This window comes from Oncorhynchus gorbuscha, linkage group LG11 (genome assembly GCF_021184085.1).
Source record: "Oncorhynchus gorbuscha isolate QuinsamMale2020 ecotype Even-year linkage group LG11, OgorEven_v1.0, whole genome shotgun sequence".
In the NCBI taxonomy this organism is placed as follows: Eukaryota; Metazoa; Chordata; class Actinopteri; order Salmoniformes; family Salmonidae; genus Oncorhynchus; species Oncorhynchus gorbuscha.
In genome coordinates, this window is record NC_060183.1 from 87,954,139 (window position 1) to 87,976,252 (window position 22,114).

A 22,114-nucleotide genomic window follows, 5' to 3' on the forward strand; every position below is an offset into this window, starting at 1 on the left:
GAGGGTTTTAGAGCATGAACTTCCTTTTTAAGGTCACGCCACAGCATCTCAAGTGGATTCAAGTCCGGACTTTGACTACGCCACTCCAAACCTATTTTTTTTTAAGCCATTGAGGTGGACTTGGTGTGTTTTGGATCGGTTTCCTGCTGCAGAACCAAAGTGCGCTTCAGCTTGAGGTCACGAACTGATGGCAGTTCGATTTTTTGGGGGAGAGCAGAATTCATGGTTCCATCAATCACAAAACTCGTCCAGGTCCTAAAACAGCCCCAGACCATCACACTACCACCACCATATTTGACTGTTGCTATTATGTTCATTTTCTGAAATGCTGTGTTACTTTTACGCCAGATGTAATGGGACGCACACCTTCCAAAAAAGTTCAACTTTGTCCCGTCAGATCACAGAATATTTTCCCAAAAGTCTTGGGGATCATCAAGATGTTTTTTGCCAAAAGTGAGACGAGCCACTGTTCTTTTTGGTCAGCAGTGGTTTTTGCCTCAACTCTGCCAAGGATGTAATTTTTGCCCAGTCTCTCTCTTATGGTCATGAACACTGACCTTAACTGAGGCAAGTGAGTCCTGCAGATCTTTAGATGTTGTGGTTTCTTTTGTGACCTGAGTTGTCGCTGCGCTCTTGATTTAATTTTGGTAGGCCGGCCACTCCAGGGAAGGTTCACCACTGTTCCAAATGTTCCGCATTTGTGGATTTTTGCTCTCACTGGTTTGCTGGAGTCCCAAAGTTTTAGAAATGGCTTTAACCCTTTCCAGACTGATAATTTCTTACTTTGTTTCTCATCTGTTCCAGAATGTATTTGTATCGTGGCATGTCTTGCTTTTTGAGGTCTGGTGGCCTACTTCACTTTGTCAGACAGGTTCTATTGAAATTAATTCTTGATTAAACATGTCTTGCAGTAATCAGGCCTGGGTGTGGCTAGTGAAATTGAACTCAGCTTTCCAAAAAATGTGATTAACCACATTAATTCATGATTTAACAAGGGGGGCATTACTTTTTCACAGGGCCATGAAGGTTCGGATACTTTAATTTATTAAAAAAGCTAAAGTATCATTTAACCTGAATTTTTGGTTTACTTGGGTTATCTTTGCGTAATATTAACATTTGTTTGATCTGAAATGTTTAAGTGTGACATATAATATAAATCAGGAACGGGGAACTGCTGTGAAAGTATTTGTGTGTATGTATACATATATAAACTTCAACTGCGCATATATATTAATATATATTATGTGTCTGTGTGTGGTTGAAGTTTACATGCACCTTAGCCAAATACATGTCAAATCAGTTTTTCACTATTCCAGACATGGAATCCTAGTAAAAATCCCTTGTCTTAGGTCAGTTAGGATCACCACTTTATTTAAAGAATGTGAAATGTCAGAATGATAGAGATTTATTTATTTTATTTCAGAAGTTTACATACTCAATTAGTATTTGGTAGCATTGCCTTTAAATTGTTTAACTTCAGTTAAACATTTTGGGTAGCCTTCCACAAGATTCTCACAATAATTTGGATGAATTTTGGCCCATTGCTCCTGACAGAGCTGGTGTAACGAAGTCAGGTTTGTAGGCCTCCTTGCTCGCACATGCTTTTTCAGTTCTTCAGTTCTTGAATTGCACCAGTCCCTCCTGAACATGATGCTGCCACCCCTGTGCTTCAAGGTTGGGATGGTGTTCTTTGGCTTGCAAACCTCTCCCATTTTCCTCCAAACATAACGATGGTCATTATGGCCAAACAGTTCTATTTTTGTTTCATCAGACCAGAGGACATTTCCCCAAAAAGTACGCTTTTTGTCTCCATGTGCAGCTGCAAACCGTAATCTGGCTTTTTTTGGCGGTTTTGGAGCAGTGGCTTCTTTGCCGAGTGGCCTTAAAGGTTTTGTCGATATATGTACTTCTGTCCCTATTTCCTCCAGCATCTTTAAGGTCCTTTGCTGTTCTGGGATTGGTTTGCACTTTTCGCACAAAAGTACATTCATCTCTAGGATAGAACACGTCTAGAACACGTCTCCTCCGAGTGGTATGAGGTTGCGTGGTCCTATGGTCTTTATACTTGCGTACTATTGTTTGTACATATGAACGCGGTAGCTTCAGGCATTTTGAAATTGCTCCCAAGGTTGAACTAGACTTGTGGAGGTCTATACATTTTTTTCTGAGATCTTAGGATGTCTGCTTGACATGTTTTAGATTTGATATGGAAGCTAAATATACTGTAAGTTTTCTACTGTTTACACTTTCACTACTAGTGAAACTTTTTGTCCAGGAAATTGTCTAGAAGAGATTGAATTTGTTGCCTAATTTTGTAGTCTCCTTCCATCTATAGCATTTCTTAATATTATTCAGCTCCTTTGGCTTTGATGCCTCACAATTGAGCAAAGTAGTGTGATTTTGCTGTGATCTGATATGGGTGTCAGTGGACTGACTGAATGCTCTGTGTTGAGGTCAGTGATAAAGTAGTCTACAGTACTACTGCCAAGAGATGAGCTATAGGTGTACCTAACGTAGGAGTCCACACGAAGCCTACCATTGACTTCGTACATATAGAGCTGCAGGAGTTGTGACCCATTTATGTTCTCGTAGTTGTGCCTAGGGGGGCATTGCTGTCACCTCCAGGTAGGTGTTTGTCTTCTGTGTGCTGAGGCTGTCAGATTCTTGTCCAGTTCTGGCATTTAGGTGGCCACAAACTAGTACATGTCCCTGGGCCAGTAAATTATTGATTTTCTCCTCCAGGAAGGAGAAGCTGTCTTCAAATTATGGGGATTCTAGTGGGGGGATGGATATACACTGCTCAAAAAAACAAAGGGAACACTTAAACAACACAATGTAACTCCAAGTCAATCACACATCTTAGGAAGCAACACTGATTGACAATACATTTCACATGCTGTTGTGCAAATGGAATAGACAACAGGTAGAAATTATAGGCATTTAGCAAGACACCCCCAATAAAGGAGTGGTTCTGCAGGTGGGGACCACTTCTCAGTTCCTATGCTTCCTGGCTGATGTTTTGGTCACTTTTGAATGCTGATGGTGCTTTCACTCTAGTGGTAGCATAAGACTGAGTCTACAACCCACAAGTGGCTCAGGTAGTGCAGCTCATCCAGGATGGCACATCAATGCGAGATGTGGCAAGAAGGTTTGCTGTGTCTGTCAGCGTAGTGTCAGAGCATGGAGGCGCTACCAGGAGACAGGCCAGTAAATCAGGAGACGTGGAGGAGGCCGTAGGAGGGCAATAACCCAGCAGCAGGACCGCTACCTCCGCCTTTGTGCAAGGAGGAGCAGGAGGAGCACTGCCAGAGCCCTTCAAAATGACCTCCAGCAGGCCACAAATGTGCATGTGTATGCTCAAATGGTCCGAAACAGACTCCATGAGGGTCCGACGTCCACAGGTGGGGGTTGTGCTTACAGCCCAACACCGTGCAGGACGTTTGGCATTTGCCAGAGAACACCAAGATTGGCAAATTCGCCACTGACGCCCTGTGCTTTTCACAGAAGAAAGCAGGTTCACACTGAGCATGTGACAGTCTGGAGACGCCGTGGAAACATTATGCTGCCTGCAACATCCTCCAGCATGACCGGTTTGGCGGTGGGTCAGTCATGGTGTGGGGTGGTATTTCTTTGGGGGGGCCGCACAGCCCTCCATGTGCTCGCCAGAGGTAGCCTGACTGCCATTAGGTACCGAGATGAGATCCTCAGACCCCTTGTGAGACCATATGCTGGTGCGGTTGGCCCTGGGTTCCTCCTAATGCAAGACAATGCTAGACCTCATGTGGCTGGATTGTGTCAGCAGTTCATGCAAGAGGAAGGCATTGATGCTATGGACTGGCCCGCCCGTTCCCCAGACCTGAATCCTATTGAGCACATCTGGGACATGTCTCGCTCCATCCACCAACGCCACGTTGCACCACAGACTGTTCAGGAATTGGTGGATGCTTTAGTCCAGGTCTGGGATGAGATCCCTCAGGAGACCATCCGCCACCTCATCAGGAGCATGCCTGGGCGTTGTAGGGAGGTCATACAGGCATGTGGAGGCCACACACTACTGAGCCTCGTTTTGACTAGTTTTAAGGACATTACATCATAGTTGGATCAGCCTGTAGTGTGGTTATCCACTTTAATTTTGAGTGTGACTCCAAATCCAGACCTCCATGGGTTGATAAATTTGATTTCCATTGAATATTTGTGATTTTGTTGTCAGCACATTCAACTATGTAAAGAAAAAAGTATTTAAGATTATTTAATTCATTCAGAACTAGGATGTGTTAGTTTAGTGTTCCCTTTATTTTTTTGAGCAGTGTAGGTAGCACACGGGGACATTTTTGTCGGCTGAGATCATTTCCTTTTACTTCTAGCCAAATGGCAGATGTCCTGTTTTGATTAATTTAATAGATTGAGTTAGGTCCGCTCTCTACCAAAATAGCATACCCACTTAGTCCCTTCCCTGATTCACAGCTGGAAGTTTGGTGGATGGGACTACCAGCTTTCTACCCTAGAGGGCAACCAGTGGGTCCATCTCCTCTATTTCTTTGGTGGATAACAATGTCTCATTCTGATTATTTTAGTAAAGTCCAGGTTCCTGCTCTTTAGGCCAAAGGTAGATGACCTCAGGCCTTGGATATTATAGGATGAGATAGTTGAGGCTTTGTGTCCCATAAAGATTAAAGATGGCGTAGCAGTGCAGATGTGGTTTGTCATTATCTCCTGTATATTTGTCTGTCTTTGTATACATTTCAATTTCTTTTCAATCTTATAAATTTAAATTAAATATACCTTCCGGCAACCCGCCTCACCCAATTTGATACGGATCTGCTACTTTTAGACATTTTAGCCAGAACCTCCATCAGCAGCTAGCCATCAAAGTTAACCAGCTAATTAGCTACTAGTGTCGTGGAAAATCTGTTCAAATATGACACTTGCAAGAACTTGTGAAAACACATAGGCTTTTAATACAAAGTATAGCAAGCCGGAGTGGTCTGCGGAACACACACTGCTTCCCAGAGCCCCGGTTCCTGTATTTATACACATAGCATATGGGTCCAACCCATATGCAGATAAGCATACTTCCCCTAATTCTTCTGCCTACCATTATCTTTTTAGTTCAGGCTTCCTGCTTGTTCACGCCCAATAACTCCCATATCTGCTTTTTGTCAGATTATAATGGTGGCAAGAGCCTTGCTTTGTCCTAAAAATACTATACATTCCTCTATTCTATAGGCCTATGCTTTGGCCCTGCACTTAGCTTAATGTGTTCTTTTGTGTGTGTGTTATCTAGGATCAGCAGACTGTGTCTATCTTTAGTGTGTCCAGTTGTCCTAGGCGCCCATGTGTTGCCTTCTCTTCGTGTGGTCTGTTTTTAAAGTTCAGCTGTCCTATACTCTCATGGCCTTACTCTGGCCTCCTGTCCTATACAATAGACTATGCATTGTACCAGAATGGCAAATACACTTAGAGTGCATCTTTCTCTTGTGTTACAGTATTATGTTCCTCCCTATGTGTGCATCTTTCTCTTGTGTTACAGCATTATGTTCCTCCCTATATGTACATCTTTCTCTTGTTACAGTATTATGTTCCTCCCTATATGTACATCTTTCTCTTGTGTTACAGTATTATGTTCCTCCCTATATGTGCATCTTTCTCTTGTGTTACAGTATTATGTTCCTCCCTATATGTACATCTTTCTCTTATGTTACAGTATTATGTTCCTCCCTATATGTACTTTCTTTCAGTATTATGTTCCTCCCTATGTTACAGTATTATGTTCCTCCCTATATGTACATCTTTCTCTTGTGTTACAGTATTATGTTCCTCCCTATATGTACATCTTTCTCCCACACTAGCTATTTAGTCATTGTCAGCCACTGCTAGCAGCCTTTAACTTCGGCATAGACTCCAGCTGCTTTTAGCCTGGATAATACTTGCCAGCATCGGACTGTTTTCTCCACTGCAAGACCGGATACCAGCAGTAAGCCCTGGACCATTACTCCTGAACATCACAGCTAGCTAGCTGCCACAGAGTGACCCAGCTCCGAAGCTAGCTATGATCCAGGCCCACCTCCCGGCCCGCTCAGTGATCACATCGGCTACACAGCTGATGCCTCCCGGACTCTTCCCCAACACGGCTAGAATTCCACTACTCCACCGTGTCCTTGCCGTAAGCTCTGGACTTTGGCATTGGACTATCGCTGCTAGCTAACGCCCCTGTCCCGACGCTAGCACCAGTTAGCCGCGTGTCAGGCGCATCTCCTGGCTAGCAAATGAAATTACTACAACCACAATGTCTCTTTCGCCAACTGGCCTTGACCCTTTTGTCGATACGAAGCTCTGCCATTCCACCACGACTGGTCTGCCAACTGGTCTAACTCCATCCGCTGTGCCCCCAACCGGCCTTTGCATGACATTCGAGCAGTTGCTTCTACGAGCCCCGGCCTGTTTACTTCAAACGCATGTCTCCCACTTGCTAGATAGTAACAACTACCCAGCAGCTTCCTTTGTTTTATATATTGCTTTTCACTGGACCCTATGATCACTTGGCTATATAGCTGATGCCTGCTGAACTGGTCACTAATCACGGTACTCCATTTTTTTTCTGTTTGCCACAACCTCGGATCAGGCCCTGTAGTTAACTGACCCTCTCTGCCCAATCACCATTTTACCTGTTGTCTTGGCTGATTAGCTGTTGTCTTAGCTAGCTCTCCCAATCAACACCTATGATTGCTTTTTGCCTTGCTTTCTCTCTCAAATCTCAATATGCCTTGTATGTTTAGGAAAGGTATCATTTTTAGTTTACTGTAGAGTCCCTAGTCCCACTGTACATGCCTTAGAAACCTCCTTTGTCCCACCTCCCACACATAACTAGTATGTCCAGAGATGCAAGCTCTTATCACAAAATGCCTGGGTTTACCTCCACTGTACCCGCACCTCACCATACCCCTGTCTGTACATTATGCCCTGAATCTATTCTACCACACCCAGAAATTCTCAGTTTATTCTGTCCCCAACACACTTGACGACCAAGTTTGCTAGCCTTTAGCTGTACCCTCAACCTACTCATCCTCAGGTGATGTGGAGGTAAACCAAGACCCTGCGTGTCCCCAGGAACAAATTTGTTGACTTCTGTAACTGAAAAAGCCTTGGTTTCATGCATATTAATATAAGAAGCCTCCTCTCGAAGTTTGTTTTACTCACTGTTTTAGCACACTCTGCCAACCCTGAATTCCTTGCCATGTCTGAATCCTGGTGTAGGAAGGCCACCAAAAATGGAGGTTTCCATCCCCAACTACATTTTCCTTCAAGATAGAACTGCCAAAGGGGGAGTAGTTGCAGTCTGCTGCAGAGAGCTTGCAAAGTTCTGTCATACTTTCCAGGTCTATGCCTAAACAGTTTGAGTTTCTAATTTTAAAAATTAATCTCTCCAGAAATAAGTCTCTCACTGTTGCCACCTGTTATAGACCCCACCTCATCTCCCAGCTGTGCCCTGGACACCATATGTGAATTGATTGCCCCTCATCTATCTACAGAGTTCGTTATGTTAGGTGACCTAAACTGGGATATGCTTAACACCCCGGCAGTCCTACAATTTAAACTAGATGCCCTCAATCTCACACAATTTATCAAGGAACCCACCTGTTACAACTCTAAATCAGTAAATATGGGCACTCTCATAGATATTATCCTGACCAACTTGCCCTCCAAATATACCTCTGCTGTTTTCAATCAGGATCTCGGTGATCACTGTCTCACTTTCTGCATCCGCAATGGGTCCCCTCATCACTGTCAAACACTCCCTAAAACACTTCTGCAAGCAGGCTTTTCTAATCGACCTGGCCCAGGTATCCTGGAAGGATATTGACCTCATGCCGTTAGTCGAGGATGCCTGGTCGTTCCTTAAAAGTAATTCTCACCATCTTAAATAAATATGCCCCTTTCAAAAAAATGTACAACTGAGAACAGTTATAGCCCTTAGTTCACTCCAGACCTGACTGCCCTCAACCAGAACAAAAACATCCTGTGCCAGACTGCAATAATATTGAATAGTCCCTGCAATATGCAAATGTTCCGGGAAGTCAGGAACCAATACACAGTTAGTCAGGAAAGCAAAGGCCAGCTTTTTCAAGCAGAAATTTGCATCCTGTAGCTCTAACTCAAAGGTTTTAGGACACTAAAGTCCATGGAGAACAAGAGCGCTTCCTCCCAGGTGCCCACTGCACTGAGGCTAGGTAACACTGTCACCACCAATAAATCCACAATCGAGAACTTAATAAGCATTTCTCTATGGCTGGCCATGTTTTCCTCCCGGCTACCTCAGTCCCGGCCAACAGCTCCGCAGCTACTTGCCCAAGCCTCCCCAGCTTCTCCTTTACCAAAATAGCAGATGTTCTGAAAGAGCTGCTGGACCTGTACAAATCAGCTGGGCTAAACAATCTAGACCCTCCCTTTCTAAAATTATCAGCCAAACTTGTTGCAACCCCTATTACTAGCCTGTTCAATCTCTTCCGTCTCGTCTGAGATACCCGAAGATTGGAAAGCTGCTGCGTTCATCCCCCTCTTCAAAGGGGAGACACTCTAGACCCAAACTGTTATAGACCTATTTCATTCCTGCCCTGACTTCCTAAAATTTCAGGCATGTTATCAAACAGATGACCAACCATTTTGTATCCCACCGTTCCTTCTCCGCTATGCAATCTGGTTCCCGAGCTGGTCATGGGTGCACCTCTGCCATGCTCAAGGTCCTAAATGATGTCATAACCGCCATCGATAAAATAGAGTACTGTGCAGTGTTCATTGACCTGGCCAAGGCTTTCGACACTGTCAATCACCACACTCTTATCGGCAGACTCAACAGTCTTTGCTTCTCAAATGACTGCCTCGACTGGTTCAACAACTACTTCTCACATAGTTCAGTGTGTCAAATCGGAGGGCCTGTTGTCTGGACCTCTGGCAGTCTCTATGGGGGTGCCACAGGGTTAAATTCTTGGGCCGACTTCTTGCTCTGTAAATATCAATGTCGCTCTTGCTGCTGATGATCCTCTAATCCACCTCTATGCAGACGACACCATTCTGTATAGATCTGGCCCTTTGGACACTGCTAAAACCTTTATTCCGTACAACAGTCCTTTCGAGGCCTCCAAGTGCTTGTAAATGCAAGTAAAACTAAGTGCATGCTCTTCAAATGATTTCTGCTCGCACTCTCCTGCCCGACTAGCATCACTACTCTGGACGCTTCTAACTTAAAATATTTGTATTTATTTTTTTATTTGACCTTTTATTTAACTAGGCAAGTCAGTTAACATATTCTTATTTTCAATGACTGCCTAGGAACAGTGGATTAACTGCCTGTTCAGGGGCAGAACGACATATTTGTACCTTGTCAGCTCGGGGGTTTGAACTTGAAACCTTCCGGTTACTAGTCCAACAGTCTAACCACTAGGCTACCCTGCCGCCCCAATATGTGGGCAACTACATAAACCTAGGTGTCTGGTCAGACTAAACTCTCCTTAGACGCTAAGCATCTCTCATCCCAAATTAAATCTATATTTGGCTTTCTATTTCACAACACTCATGCTGCCAAACATACCCTCTAAAACTGACTATCCTACCGATCCTTGACTTTGGGGATGTCATCTATAAAATAGCCTCCAACACTCTACTCAGCAAACTGGATGCAGTCTTATCAGTGCCATCCGTTTTGTCACCAAAGCCCCATATACTACCCACCACTGCGACCTGTACGCTCTCGTTGGCTAGCCATCACTACATATTCGTCACCAAACCCACTGGCTACAAGTCATCGAAGTCTGCTAGGTGAAGTCCTGCCTTATCTCAGCTCACTGGTCACCATAGCATCACCCACCCTTGCATGCGCTCCAGCAGGTATATTTCACTGGTCATCCCCAAAGCCAACACTTCCTTTTCTTTTCCTTCCAGTTCTCTGCTGCCAATGATAGGAATGAATTGCAAAAATCACTGAAGCTGGAGTCATATCTTCCTTTATAACTTTAAGCATCAGCTGTCAGAGCAGTTTACTGTACCTGTCATAGCCAATCTGTAAATAGCACACCCGACTACCTTACCCTCTTGTGTATTTGCACCCCAGTATTTCTACTTGCACATAATCTGCACATCCATCACTCCAGTGTTAATGCTAAATTGTAATTATTTTGCCTCGATGGCTTATTTATGGCCTTACCTCATCTTCTACACTCTTCTAAATTTGCACGGAACATTTTTCTATTGTGTTATTGACTATGTTTGTAACTTTGATTTTTTTTCACACTTTGGTCTCAACTGGCTTACATGGTTAAATAAAGGTGTACAAAAAAGAATGAAGTTGCTTATGTTCCAGTGTTTATAATGGTCAGTAAAAAGCATCTCTCGCTCTCATGCTGTGTAGATTATGCACCCCCTCCGGCAGTCCAACGTGTCCAGCCCCTGTGAGAAGCTCCAGTGTTCCCACATCTGTCTCTTGGCTCCAGGACTGTCTACAGGCCCCAGAACTGGGTCTACGGGACCCAAAGCTGTGTGTAGATGTGCAGCAGGGCTTCTCCTGGCTGGGGACGGCCTCACCTGCTCCACCCTTGTAGACACCACCTTCCTCTTGCTCCTCTCTCCTACTGAAGTTACACAGGTATGTGACTCCAACTGCAGTCAGTCATGTAGGACAGTATAGTGATTTTACCTAAACCTGACACTTGGTCAGATAGCCTCCACCTATAGATGACTCTAGATTAATGTGTCTTTCTGTTCAGATATACCTTAGCACCATCCATAATGGTGTGGGGTTGAAGCGGTTGCCTGAGCACCATATATGGTCTCTGCCGTGGGCGCACCAGGCCTCTGGGCTGGATTTGGCTGTACAGGAGAGGAATTTATACCTGGCTGATGCTGCCCAGGGCTCAGTCGATCTCCTGAAACTGAGTAGCTCAGGCCTGACACCAGACAGCAGAGTCCTGAATCTCCAGGATGATACAGTGATGGCTCTGGCTGTGGACTGGGTCACACTAAACTTGTACTGGAGCAGCAGGAAGCAGCCTGACCTACATGTCACCACCACCAGGGGGCAGCACACTGCACCTCTACTCCAACTAGGCCTTCAGGGAACCACCTCCATCGCCCTGCACCCCCCCTCAGGACGCCTGTGCTTCACGGCCTTGGGCCAGGTGAATGTGAGGAGCCTGCCGCAGGTGGCCTGTGCCTTCATGGATGGACGTAGTCAGAAGCTGCTCTGGAGGAAGGCTGTTATGCCAACCTCCCTTCTGTTCTCCAACAAGGGCACTCGGCTGTATTGGGCTGACATAGGTGAGACTGTAACCTCTACTAGGCTGTTTTGGGTGAGATTATAATCTCTACTGGGCCGACATCAGGAGATATTATAACCTGTACTAACTGGGCGGACCTAGATTATGGCACTTTACAAGCAAATCAAAATCAAATCAAATCAAATTTATTTATATAGCCCTTCGTACATCAGCTGATATCTCAAAGTGCTGTACAGAAACCCAGCCTAAAACCCCAAACAGCAAACAATGCAGGTGTAAAAGCACGGTGGCTAGGAAAAAGCAATGTGGAATACCTCCATTGGGATGAATTGATTTCCCCAGGCCTGCTGTCCTCAGTGAAAGCATGTCCCTTGTTGCAGGTGCTGGAGTAATCGACTCCATTCTTCTGGATGGTTCTGGATATAAACAGTTTAAAGCAGATCCCGGCCTCATGTCCTTCACACTGGCTGAGAACGTCCTCCTGTGGAGCAGCCTGGATAAAGGTATGGTACACCTCACACCCCTAAACCCTTGATCAAACACAGTTCTACGCCTCACTAATCCACACCGTACACCCCCCTAGATCAAACACAGCTCTACAACTCACTAATCCACACCGTATACAGCTCTACACCTCACTAATCCACACCGCACACCCCTAAACCCTTGATCAAACACAGTTCTACGCCTCACTAATCCACACCGTACACCCCCCTAGATCAAACACAGCTCTACAACTCACTAATCCACACCGTATACAGCTCTACACCTCACTAATCCACACCGCACACCCATAAACCCTAGATCAAACACAGCTCTATCGCCGTGCCGGAAAAAATACTTCGCTTATTCTTTGGAAGAGGGGGATAGTGTCTGAAACCATTAGTTGCGTCTGATTGGATAGCATTTGCCACTCTGTCAATGCGGTGCTGATGAAGCACTCATGCAGTGTGCCAGAGCACTTCTTCCACTGTCGGGAGGAATGCTAATTTATGTTAATACATGTTAATTGATGCAAATAAAGGTTGCTTCTCTACCAACCACCACGGAAGTGCAATCATGGTCTCATATTCGCAGATGTAGGAAAGATCGCTGTTATGCTTGAATTCCACCCAAAACCAACAAGGAAGTCTGAGCAGTTGTATGAATCCAATCAGTACATCAAGCAAAGTGCTTAAACTTGCCAGGTCACTCTTTTAATTTTGATTCAATACGACTCGCCATAAGTGTGGCATCTGAACTGTGCGTAAACTCCCCGGCACCATTAGTTCTAACCTTGACAATGGTACAATCCAACACCCCTAACCATAACCTTGACAACAGTACAGCCTCTCACACCTCACCCTACATTCCACACCTCACATCCTTAACCCCTGAACAGTACAGCCTCTCACACCTCACCCTACATTCCCCACCTCACACCCTTAACTTCTTGCGTCGAGCCATCCCGGATCCGGGATAATGACTACAGCCTCAAGCCCATTACCATAATGCAATGGTAACTATTCATGAAAAGCGCAAATGAAATTAAATAAATCTGCTAGCTTTGTCCTGAAAGTTTGTTTAGGAGAAATCTCTCCTTTTGTTCATCACGTTTAGCTACGAAAAAAAACCTGTATCCAGGAGTGTAAATCTATTCGCAAGCTCATTAGCATAACACAAAATTCAGTCATCAAAACGCTGAACTTTTTTCCAAATTAACTCCATAATATCGACTGAAACATGGCAAACGTTATTTAGAATCAATCCTCAAGGTGTTTTTCACATATCTCTTCGATGATATATTGTTCGTGGAAGTGTGTGTGTCTCCTCTGAATCCCATGGGGAAATGCCTGCAGCTCCTCTGAATCCCATGGGGAAATGCCTGCAGCTGAAGATTACGCACCAATTTAGACCATTTTTATCCAATAATGAAATAGCGCCCCCATAGGTTAAGAGGTTAACCCCTGAACAGTACAGCCCCACCCCTAGCCCAAACCGCTGAAAGACACAGCCCCACCCTTCATTTGGAATTCCGTGAGTGATTTTGGAATAGGTGAAGGAAATGTGTATCAACAATGACAAGCCACCTGGATCTGACAACTTGGATGGAAAATAACTGAGGATAATGGCAGACTATATTGCCACTCATATTTGCCATATCTTCAATTTAAGCCTACTAGAGTGTGCCCGGAGGGAAGCTAAAGTCATTCCACTACCTAAGAATAGTTAAAGCCCCTTTTACTGGCCCAATTCAGCCTCTACCCAAACCTTAGTAAACTTTGGGAAAGAATGTTTGACCAGTAAACAAATTGACAAGACTTTCAGTATGCTTATAGGGAAGGATGTTCAACAAGTACAGCACTTACACAAATGACTGATTGACTGATAAGAAATTGATTAAAAGATTGGTGGGCTGTTTTGTTAGACTTCAGTGCGGCTTTTGACATTATTGATCAGTCTATTGCTGGAAAAATGTAGAGTGACGAGGAAAAGTGTGAAGCCTGTGAAATCAGTGAGACAAGATTGGAGGTGTGGTTAGAGCTGCCTTGCCCAATAAAAAACGGTCGCAAAATGTGAGTTTGCTATTCACAGGAGGCATTACCTGATGTGAACCATGCCTCGAACAAAATAAATCTCAAGATCTAAGATTACGAATTGTAGACTTTCATAAAGCTGGAAAGGGTTACAAAAGTACATCTAAAAGGCTTCATCAGTCCACGGTAAAACAAATGGTCTATAAATGGAGAAAGTTTAACACTGTTGCTACTCTCCGTAGCAGTGGCCGTCCTACAAGGATGACTGCAAGAGCACAGCACAGAATGCTCAATGAGGTTAAGAAGAATCCTAGTGTCAGCTGAAGACTTACAGAAATCTCTGGAACATGTTAACATCTCTGTTGACGAGACTACGATATGTAAAAAAAATTACTAAACAAGAATGGTGTTCATGGGAGGACACCACGGAGGAAGCAACTGCTGTCCCAAAAAATATTGCTGCATGTCTGAAGTTTGAAAAAGTGCACCTGGATGTTCCACAGCGCTACTGGAAAAATATTCTGTGGACACACTAAACTAAAGTTGAGTTGTTTGGAAGGAACAGTGTGAAAAAAAGGCACACCAACATCAACCTGATCCCAACTGTAAAGTTTGGAGGGAGCATCATGATTTGGTGCTGCTTAGCTGCCTCAGAGCCTTGGCAACTTGCTATCATCGATGGAAAAATTAATTTCCAAGTTTATCAATACTTTTTGCAGGAGAATTTAAGGTGATCTGTCCGCCAATTGAAGCATAACAAGTTGGGTGATGCAACAGGACAAAAACCAAAACACATTTGTAAATTTAGAATTCCCCAGGGCAGCTGTCTAGGCAGCTTACTTTTTCAATCTATACTAACGACATGCCACTGGCTTTGTAAATAAATCTGCCCATAATAAAGTGTTGCTCTGCTGCCTTAACAGCACTGTCAACAAGGCAGGTCCTACAGGCCCGTGTTTTGTCACACCTGGACTACTGTTCAGTCGTGTGGTCAGGTCCCACACATGGGGCTGTAAGAATTACATTTGGCTCAGAACAGTATGGCTGGCCCTTGGATGTACACAGAGCTAACATTAATAATCTGCATATAAATCTAACCTGGCTCGGAGGAGAGATTGACCTGATCACTAATTGTTTCTGTGAGCGGTATTGACATACTGAATGCACCGAACTGTCTGTTTGAACTACTGGCACACAGCTCAATCACCCATGCATACCTCACAAGACATGCCACAAGTGGTCTCTTCACAATCTCCAAGTCCAGAACAGACTATGGGAGGCATACAGCACTACATGGAGCTCTATTCCACATCAGGTAACTGATGCAAGCAGTAGAATCAGATAAAAATAATAGATAATTCACCTTATGGAACAGCGGTGACTGAAGCAATCTGCATACATGGTACACTGGCTGCATGTCATTAGTAAAGATTAAAACAAGTAAAGGGCCTAGACAGCTACACTGGGGAATGCCTGATTTCTAATAACACATTCTGGCTCTGCCTCTCTGTTGTAGATGTGACTAGAATCTGGTTCAGTGATGGATTTCAGCCCAAGCAGCTGTGGTTTGAGGTCAATACCAATGTAGTGGCACTGAGGGTTTACAGCAAAACCAGTCAGAAAGGTGAGTGTCCACCACGGCCCAGTGAATGTGTTCACTGTTATGTGACGTTATAATGCTGTCACTCTGCAATACGGTGATGGAGTAACTGTCACTGTGCAGTTAGGAGACGGTATAACGGTGTCACTCTGCAGTACGGTGATGGAATAACGGTGTCACTGTGCAGTTAGGAGACTGTATAACGGTGTCACTCTGCAGTACGGTGATGGAATAACGGTGTCACTGTGCAGTTAGGAGACGGTATAACGGTGTCACTGTGCAGTGGGGAGACGGTATAACGGTGTCACTGTGCAGTGGGGAGACGGTATAACGGTGTCACTGTGCAGTGGGGAGACGGTATAACGGTGTCACTGTGCAGTGGGGAGACTGTATAACGGTGTCACTGTACAGTAGGGAGACTGTATAACGGTGTCACTGTGCAGTTAGGGAGACTGTATAACGGTGTCACTGTGCAGTTAGGGAGGCGGTATAACGGTGTCACTGTGAAGTGAGGGAGGCGGTATAACGCTGTCACTGCAGTTAGGGAGGCGGTATAACGGTGTCACTGTGCAGTTAGGGAGGCGGTATAACGGTGTCACTGTGCAGTTAGGGAGGCGGTATAACGGTGTCACTGTGCAGTTAGGGAGACTGTATAACGGTGTCACTGTGCAGTTAGGGAGACTGTATAACGGTGTCACTGTGCAGTTAGGGAGGCGGTATAACGGTGTCACTGTGCAGTTACGTGGCGGTATAACGGTGTCACTGTGCAGAGACACTGAACAAGCGCACTTCCTCTGCGTGTAGTGTTTTCAGGGGTAAGTAGTGTCACATCTAGCTCTGCCAATGGTCTAACCAACTCTACTCTGTCCTCTCTGTCCCAGGAACTAACAGCTGCTCAAAGCGGAACGGAGGCTGCAGTCAGCTGTGCCTGGCCTACCCAGGGGGGCGTAGCTGCCGATGTGGACGTGGTTACCAACCTGTTGACACCAACACGTGTAGCCCCGTCCCCCCCCTCCAGTGTCCAGAGGGCAGCAGGGCCTGTAGCGACGGCAGCAAGTGCCTCCCCCTCACAAAGTTCTGTAACCACCAAACCGACTGCCTCGACCATTCAGACGAGATCAAATGTGAGTAACCCCAACCCAGTCTGCCCTGCCTCGCATAAAGAATTAGTGAATAGACTATACCCCTGACTCACCCATAGAAATAAAGTGAACAGATTATACCCCCTGACTCACGTAGAAATAGACTGTACAGGTTGGCTGACAACTTCACAAAAATGATGCTCGAATCTATGTGGCCGAAAGGTGTGCGTTATGGGTTCAGATAGCTAGTAACAATGACAAGAAGCTGCTCATTGCATCTTATTTTCTGGTGTTTTCACTGATGTCCGATCTATGCTAATATGGAGAGAAAAAATTATAGATGGCTAACCAACAATAGTAACAATGTATTTAAGATCTCATTATGCCTTCATAACAATGGAGCTGTTCTATTAATCACCCATATCGCGTGTGAGCTCCGTTGTGTTCAGTATTAGCAGGTTAAGTGCGAGCTCTGTGTTCAGTATTAGCAGGTTAAGTGCGAGCTCTGTGTTCAGTATTAGCAGGTTAAGTGCGAGCTCTGTGTTCAGTATCAGCAGGTTAAGTGCGAGCTCTGTGTTCAGTATTAGCAGGAATGAGACACTACACCACTACATGACAACTTGTGTGGTTAGAATTACAGCTCTGGTTTGCTGCTTTGTAATTACATGCACAATACAACACTTTCTGACTTAAAACATCAATTTGAAGCTTTTTTTTCCCTGCATGTTCAGTGCCTTCAGAAAGTATTCATACCCCTTGACTTATTCCACATTTTGTTACAGCCTGAATTCAAAATTGATTAAATGTCTTCTCTCACATCTTTCACAATACCCCATAATAATAAAGTGAAAACATGTTATTAGAAATGTTTGCACATTTAATTGGAAATGAAATACAGATTTCATTTGCATAACTATTTACACCCCTGAGTCAACCTTGTAGATGCACCTTTGGCAGTGATTAAAACAGTCTTTCTGGCTAAGTCTAAAATAGCATTGGATTGTATAATATTTGCATATTTTATTTTCACATTTCTTCAAGCTCTGTAAAATTGTTTTGTCATTGCCAGACAAACACATTTTTCAGGTATTGTCATAGATTTTCAAGTAGAGTGAAGTCAAAACGAACTTGGCCACACATGAACATTCAGTGTTTTCTCGGTAAGCAACTCATGTGTTTTAGGTTATAGTCCTACTAATGCTGAATTCATCTTTGTTTGGAAAACAGAACCAGGTTTTCCTCTAAGATTTGACCTGTGCTTAGCACCATTAAATGTATTTTATTCTGAATACACTTACTGCACACAGTGAATCAATGCAAGTTATGTGACTTGTTTAGGATTTTTTTTACTCAACTTATTTAGCCTTGCCATAACAAATGGGTTGAATACTTTTATTCAGTGAACTTAGGGAGGGGTCTTCTAATGTTAACATGCATGAAACCAAGGCTATTACGGTTACAGAAGTCATCAAAAGAGAGCGCCTGTGGAATAGGAGTGGAGCTAGGCACTGCAGGGTCTGGATTCACCTCTACATCGCCAGAGGAACATAGGAGGAGAAGAATAAGGGTGCGGCTTAAAGCAATAAGAATTGGTTGTCTAGAACGTCTGGAACAGAGAGTAAAAGGAGGTTTCTGGGGGCGATAAAATAGCATTAAGGTATAATGTACAGACAAAGGTATGGTAGGATGTGAATACAGTGGAGGTAAACCTAGGTATTGAGTGATGAAGAGATATTGTCTCTAGAAACATCATTGAAACCAGGAGATGTCATTGCATGTGTGGGTGGTGGAACTAATAGTTTGGATAAGGTATAGTGAGCAGGACTAGAGGCTCTACAGTGAAATAAGCCAATAAACACTAACCAGAACAGCAATGGACAAGACATATTGACATTAAGGAGAGGCATGCTTAGTCGAGTGATCAAAAGGGTCTAGTGAGTGGAGAGGTTGGTTGGGGGTCACGGCGATTTAGACAGCTAGCCAGGCCATCGGTAGCAAGCTAGCATAGGATGGAGGTCTGTTAGCCACCTCTTGCGTTCCGTCAGTAGATTAGTGGGGTTCCGTGTGGTAGAGGGGATTAATCCAAATCACACAACAACAACAAAAATAAAAACAATAGATATAGTTAAAGAGGCCCAAGAAGAAAACATAATAATAATACAAATAAATAAATTGTCCGATGTGTGACATTGTAACAAATATAGATGTATGCAGTTCCACATGTGTACTTGGAGGAATAAAAGTGACATTTATGCAAATTATCCCATATCTGAACTTCATACATGTCAAATTCAAGGATTTTCAGGCACTCAATTGCAGTTCAAGGATCTCAATGTTATAAAATAGCATTTATATACAGTAGTTGTACATATATATCCTAATATTTAAAAAACATCCACCCACAAAGTGTATGAAAAAGTAGGCTATTACCACTAAGAATAAATGTGTTTTTTTTTAACCTTGATTTTCTAATTATTGCATTCTAAAATGTGAGAATAACGTGGACATTGATGTTTCTGTAGCCCATGTGGCCAACACAGGCACACATAATAAACCATGAATCTCACCATCAGTTTTTATTACAGTTACCTGAAACTAGCTAACTTTGTTTAACTTATCGATAGTTAGTCTTGTCTCATCGCTGCAACTCCCGTACGAACTCGAGCGCCATGCGTTCTCCGACACAACCCAGCCAAGCCGCACTGCTTCTTGACACAACACCTGCTTAACCCGAAAGCCAGCAGCACCAATGTGTCAGAAGAAACACCATACATCTGGTGGCCGTGTCGGTGTGCATTGCGCCGTGTCGGTGTGCATTGCGCCGTGTCGGTGTGCATTGCGCCGTGTCGGTGTGCATTGCGCCGTGTCGGTGTGCATTGCGCCGTGTCGGTGTGCATTGCGCCCATTGCGCCGGTGTGCATTGCGCCCATTGCGCCGGTGTGCATTGCGCCCATTGCGCCGGTGTGCATTGCGCCCATTGCGCCGGTGTGCATTGCGCCCATTGCGCCGGTGTGCATTGCGCCCATTGCGCCGGTGTCATTGCGCCCATTGCGCCGGTGCATTGCGCCCATTGCGCCGGTGTGCATTGCGCCCATTGCGCCGGTGTGCATTGCGCCCATTGCGCCGGTGTCGGCCCATTGCGCCGGTGTGCATTGCGCCCATTGCGCCGGTGTGCATTGCGCCCATTGCGCCGGTGTGCATTGCGCCCATTGCGCCGGTGTGCATTGCGCCCATTGCGCCGGTGTGCATTGCGCCAGGTACTAGAGCGCAATGAGACAGGAAAATCACACAAGGATCTCTAGTGGCACAGCTAGTTTTCTGTTTTGGACCCCTTGTCCCCCTCCCGGTCTTGACTCTGACTCACTCCGGTGATTGTTTTCAATTGCTCTCTTTAGGTGGTCTCTAACACAACACTGGTATGTCATTTAATTTCCATAACATTGGAAATTGTTGTCATTATATCCAGAATAGTAAGAGCATTGCACAATACTCTATCCTACTCAATTATGCCCAGTAGACATTGTGTCCTTTTGCAATATTGCAAAACACAGCTTAGCCTTTTGTTAATCCACCTGTCTCAGATTTTGAAATTATGCTTTACAGCGAAAGCAATACAAGCGTTTAAGTTTATCGATCGCTCGACAAAACAATAAGTACACTTAGCATCAGGTAACTTTGTCACGAATCAGAAAAGCAATCAAATTAATCGTTTACCATTGATCTTCGGATGTTTTCACTCACGAGACTCCCAGTTAGACAAATGTTCCTTTTGTTCCATAAAGATCTTTTTATATCCAAATACCTCCGGTGGTTTGGTGCGTTATGCCCAGGAATCCACTGGAAAGAACGGTCACGACAACGTAGACACAAATTCCAAATTATATCCATAATGTCCACAGAAACATGTCAAACGTTTTTTTATAATCTATTCCATAATATATCAACCGGGACAGTTGGCTTTTCACTAGGACCGGGAGTAACAATGGCCGCCTTTCTCTTTTGCGCTCAAATCAAATGTATTTATATAGCCCTTCGTACATCAGCTGAGATCTCAAAGTGCTGTACAGAAGCCCAGCCTAAAACCCCAAACAGCAAGCAATGCAGGTGTAGAAGCACGGTGGCTAGGAAAAACTCCCTAGAAAGGCCAAAACCTAGGAAGAAACCTAGAGGAACCAGGCTATGTGGGGTGGCTAGTCCTCTTCTGGCTGTGCTGGGTGGAGATTATAACGGAACATGGCCAAGATGTTCAAATGTTCATAAATGACCTGCCTTACCATTATTGGACCATGCTGAACAGTTGAAACTGGAGCAGCAGCACGGCCAGATTAGGATACAACTCACTGAGAGCCCCCATGTGTTCGTTCACGCTCATTCTTCAAAATAAAAGCCTTAAACTATGTCTAAAGACTGACACCTTAGGGAATCCATAGAAAATGGAATCTGGTTGATGTCCCTTTAAATGGGCAATAGGGATGTATAAGAACAGAGGTTTCAAAAACAGGCGCACTTCCTGATTGGATTTCCTCAGGTTTTAGCCTGCAATATCAGTTCTGTTTAACTCACAGACAACATTATCAGTTCTGTTTAACTCACAGACTACATTTTTACAGTTTTGGAAACTTTAGTGTTTTCTATCCTAATCTGTCAATTATATGCATATTTCAGCATCTGGTCCTGAGAAATAGGCCGTTAACTTTGGTGACGTTATTTTTTCAATCATAAAAAGTGCCCCCTAGCTTCAAGAGGTTAAAGGACAAATCCACAGCTGAAACGGTAACATAATGGACACCCTGCCTCTGTTTTGGTAATAAGCTGAAGGATGGGGCTGGAGAAATGTACCTACATTCAGATAAAAAGAAAATTTAAAAAAGATTTTAAAGATAAAAAAAGATATATTATATATATATATATATATATATATTTATATATATTTTTCCACCAGGTAAGTTAGTTGAGAACAAGTTCTCATTTACAGCTGCGACCCGACTAAAGCAAAGCAGTGCGACAAACAGTTACATGGAATAAACAAGAGTACCGTCAATAACACAATAGGAAAAACTAGTATAAATACAGTGTGCAAATAGCATGAGGCAATACATAGGCCATAATAGGAAAGTAACAACAATTTAGCAGATTAATGTTGGAGTGATAGATGAGCAGATGGTGAGTAAGTAGTGATACTGGTGTGCAAAAGAGCAGCAAAGTAAATAAAAACAATATGGTTGAGGTAGGTAGATTGGGTCGGCTTTTTACAGATTGACTATGTACAGCTGCTCGGATAACTAATGTTTAAAGTTAGTGAGGTAAAAGTAAGTCTCCAGCTTCAGCGATTTTTGCAATTCATTCCAGTCACTGGCAGCGGAGAACTGGAAGGAAAGGCGCTCAAAGGTGTTGGTTTTGGGGATGCCCAGTGAGATACCTGCTGGAGGGTGTGCTATGGGTGGGTGTGACCAGTGAGCTGAGATGAGGTGGAGCTTTACAATAGCATAGACTTGTAGATGAACTGGAGCCAGTTGGTCCGGCGACAAATATGTAGTGAGGGCCAGCCAACTAAAGAATACAGGTCACGATGGTGGGTGGGTGGTTTAAGGCACTTTGGTAACAAAACGCATGGCACTGTGATAAACTGCATCTAATTTGCTGAGTACA

General features: G+C 44.1%; 1 protein-coding gene across 8 annotated transcripts in view; it reads left to right on the plus strand.

The window, feature by feature from the left end:
• Positions 1-22,114, plus strand: part of LOC123989585 (low-density lipoprotein receptor-related protein 2-like) — a 112,719-nt gene that overhangs the window by 82,117 nt on the left and 8,488 nt on the right. For all 8 annotated transcript variants that reach the window (XM_046290706.1, XM_046290707.1, XM_046290712.1 and 5 more), the window contains 5 exons: positions 10,403-10,636; positions 10,758-11,307; positions 11,648-11,770; positions 15,300-15,407; positions 16,265-16,507. In XM_046290706.1, the coding sequence (XP_046146662.1) occupies positions 10,403-10,636; positions 10,758-11,307; positions 11,648-11,770; positions 15,300-15,407; positions 16,265-16,507 (1,258 nt within the window). The remainder of the gene's footprint in view (positions 1-10,402; positions 10,637-10,757; positions 11,308-11,647; positions 11,771-15,299; positions 15,408-16,264; positions 16,508-22,114) is intronic.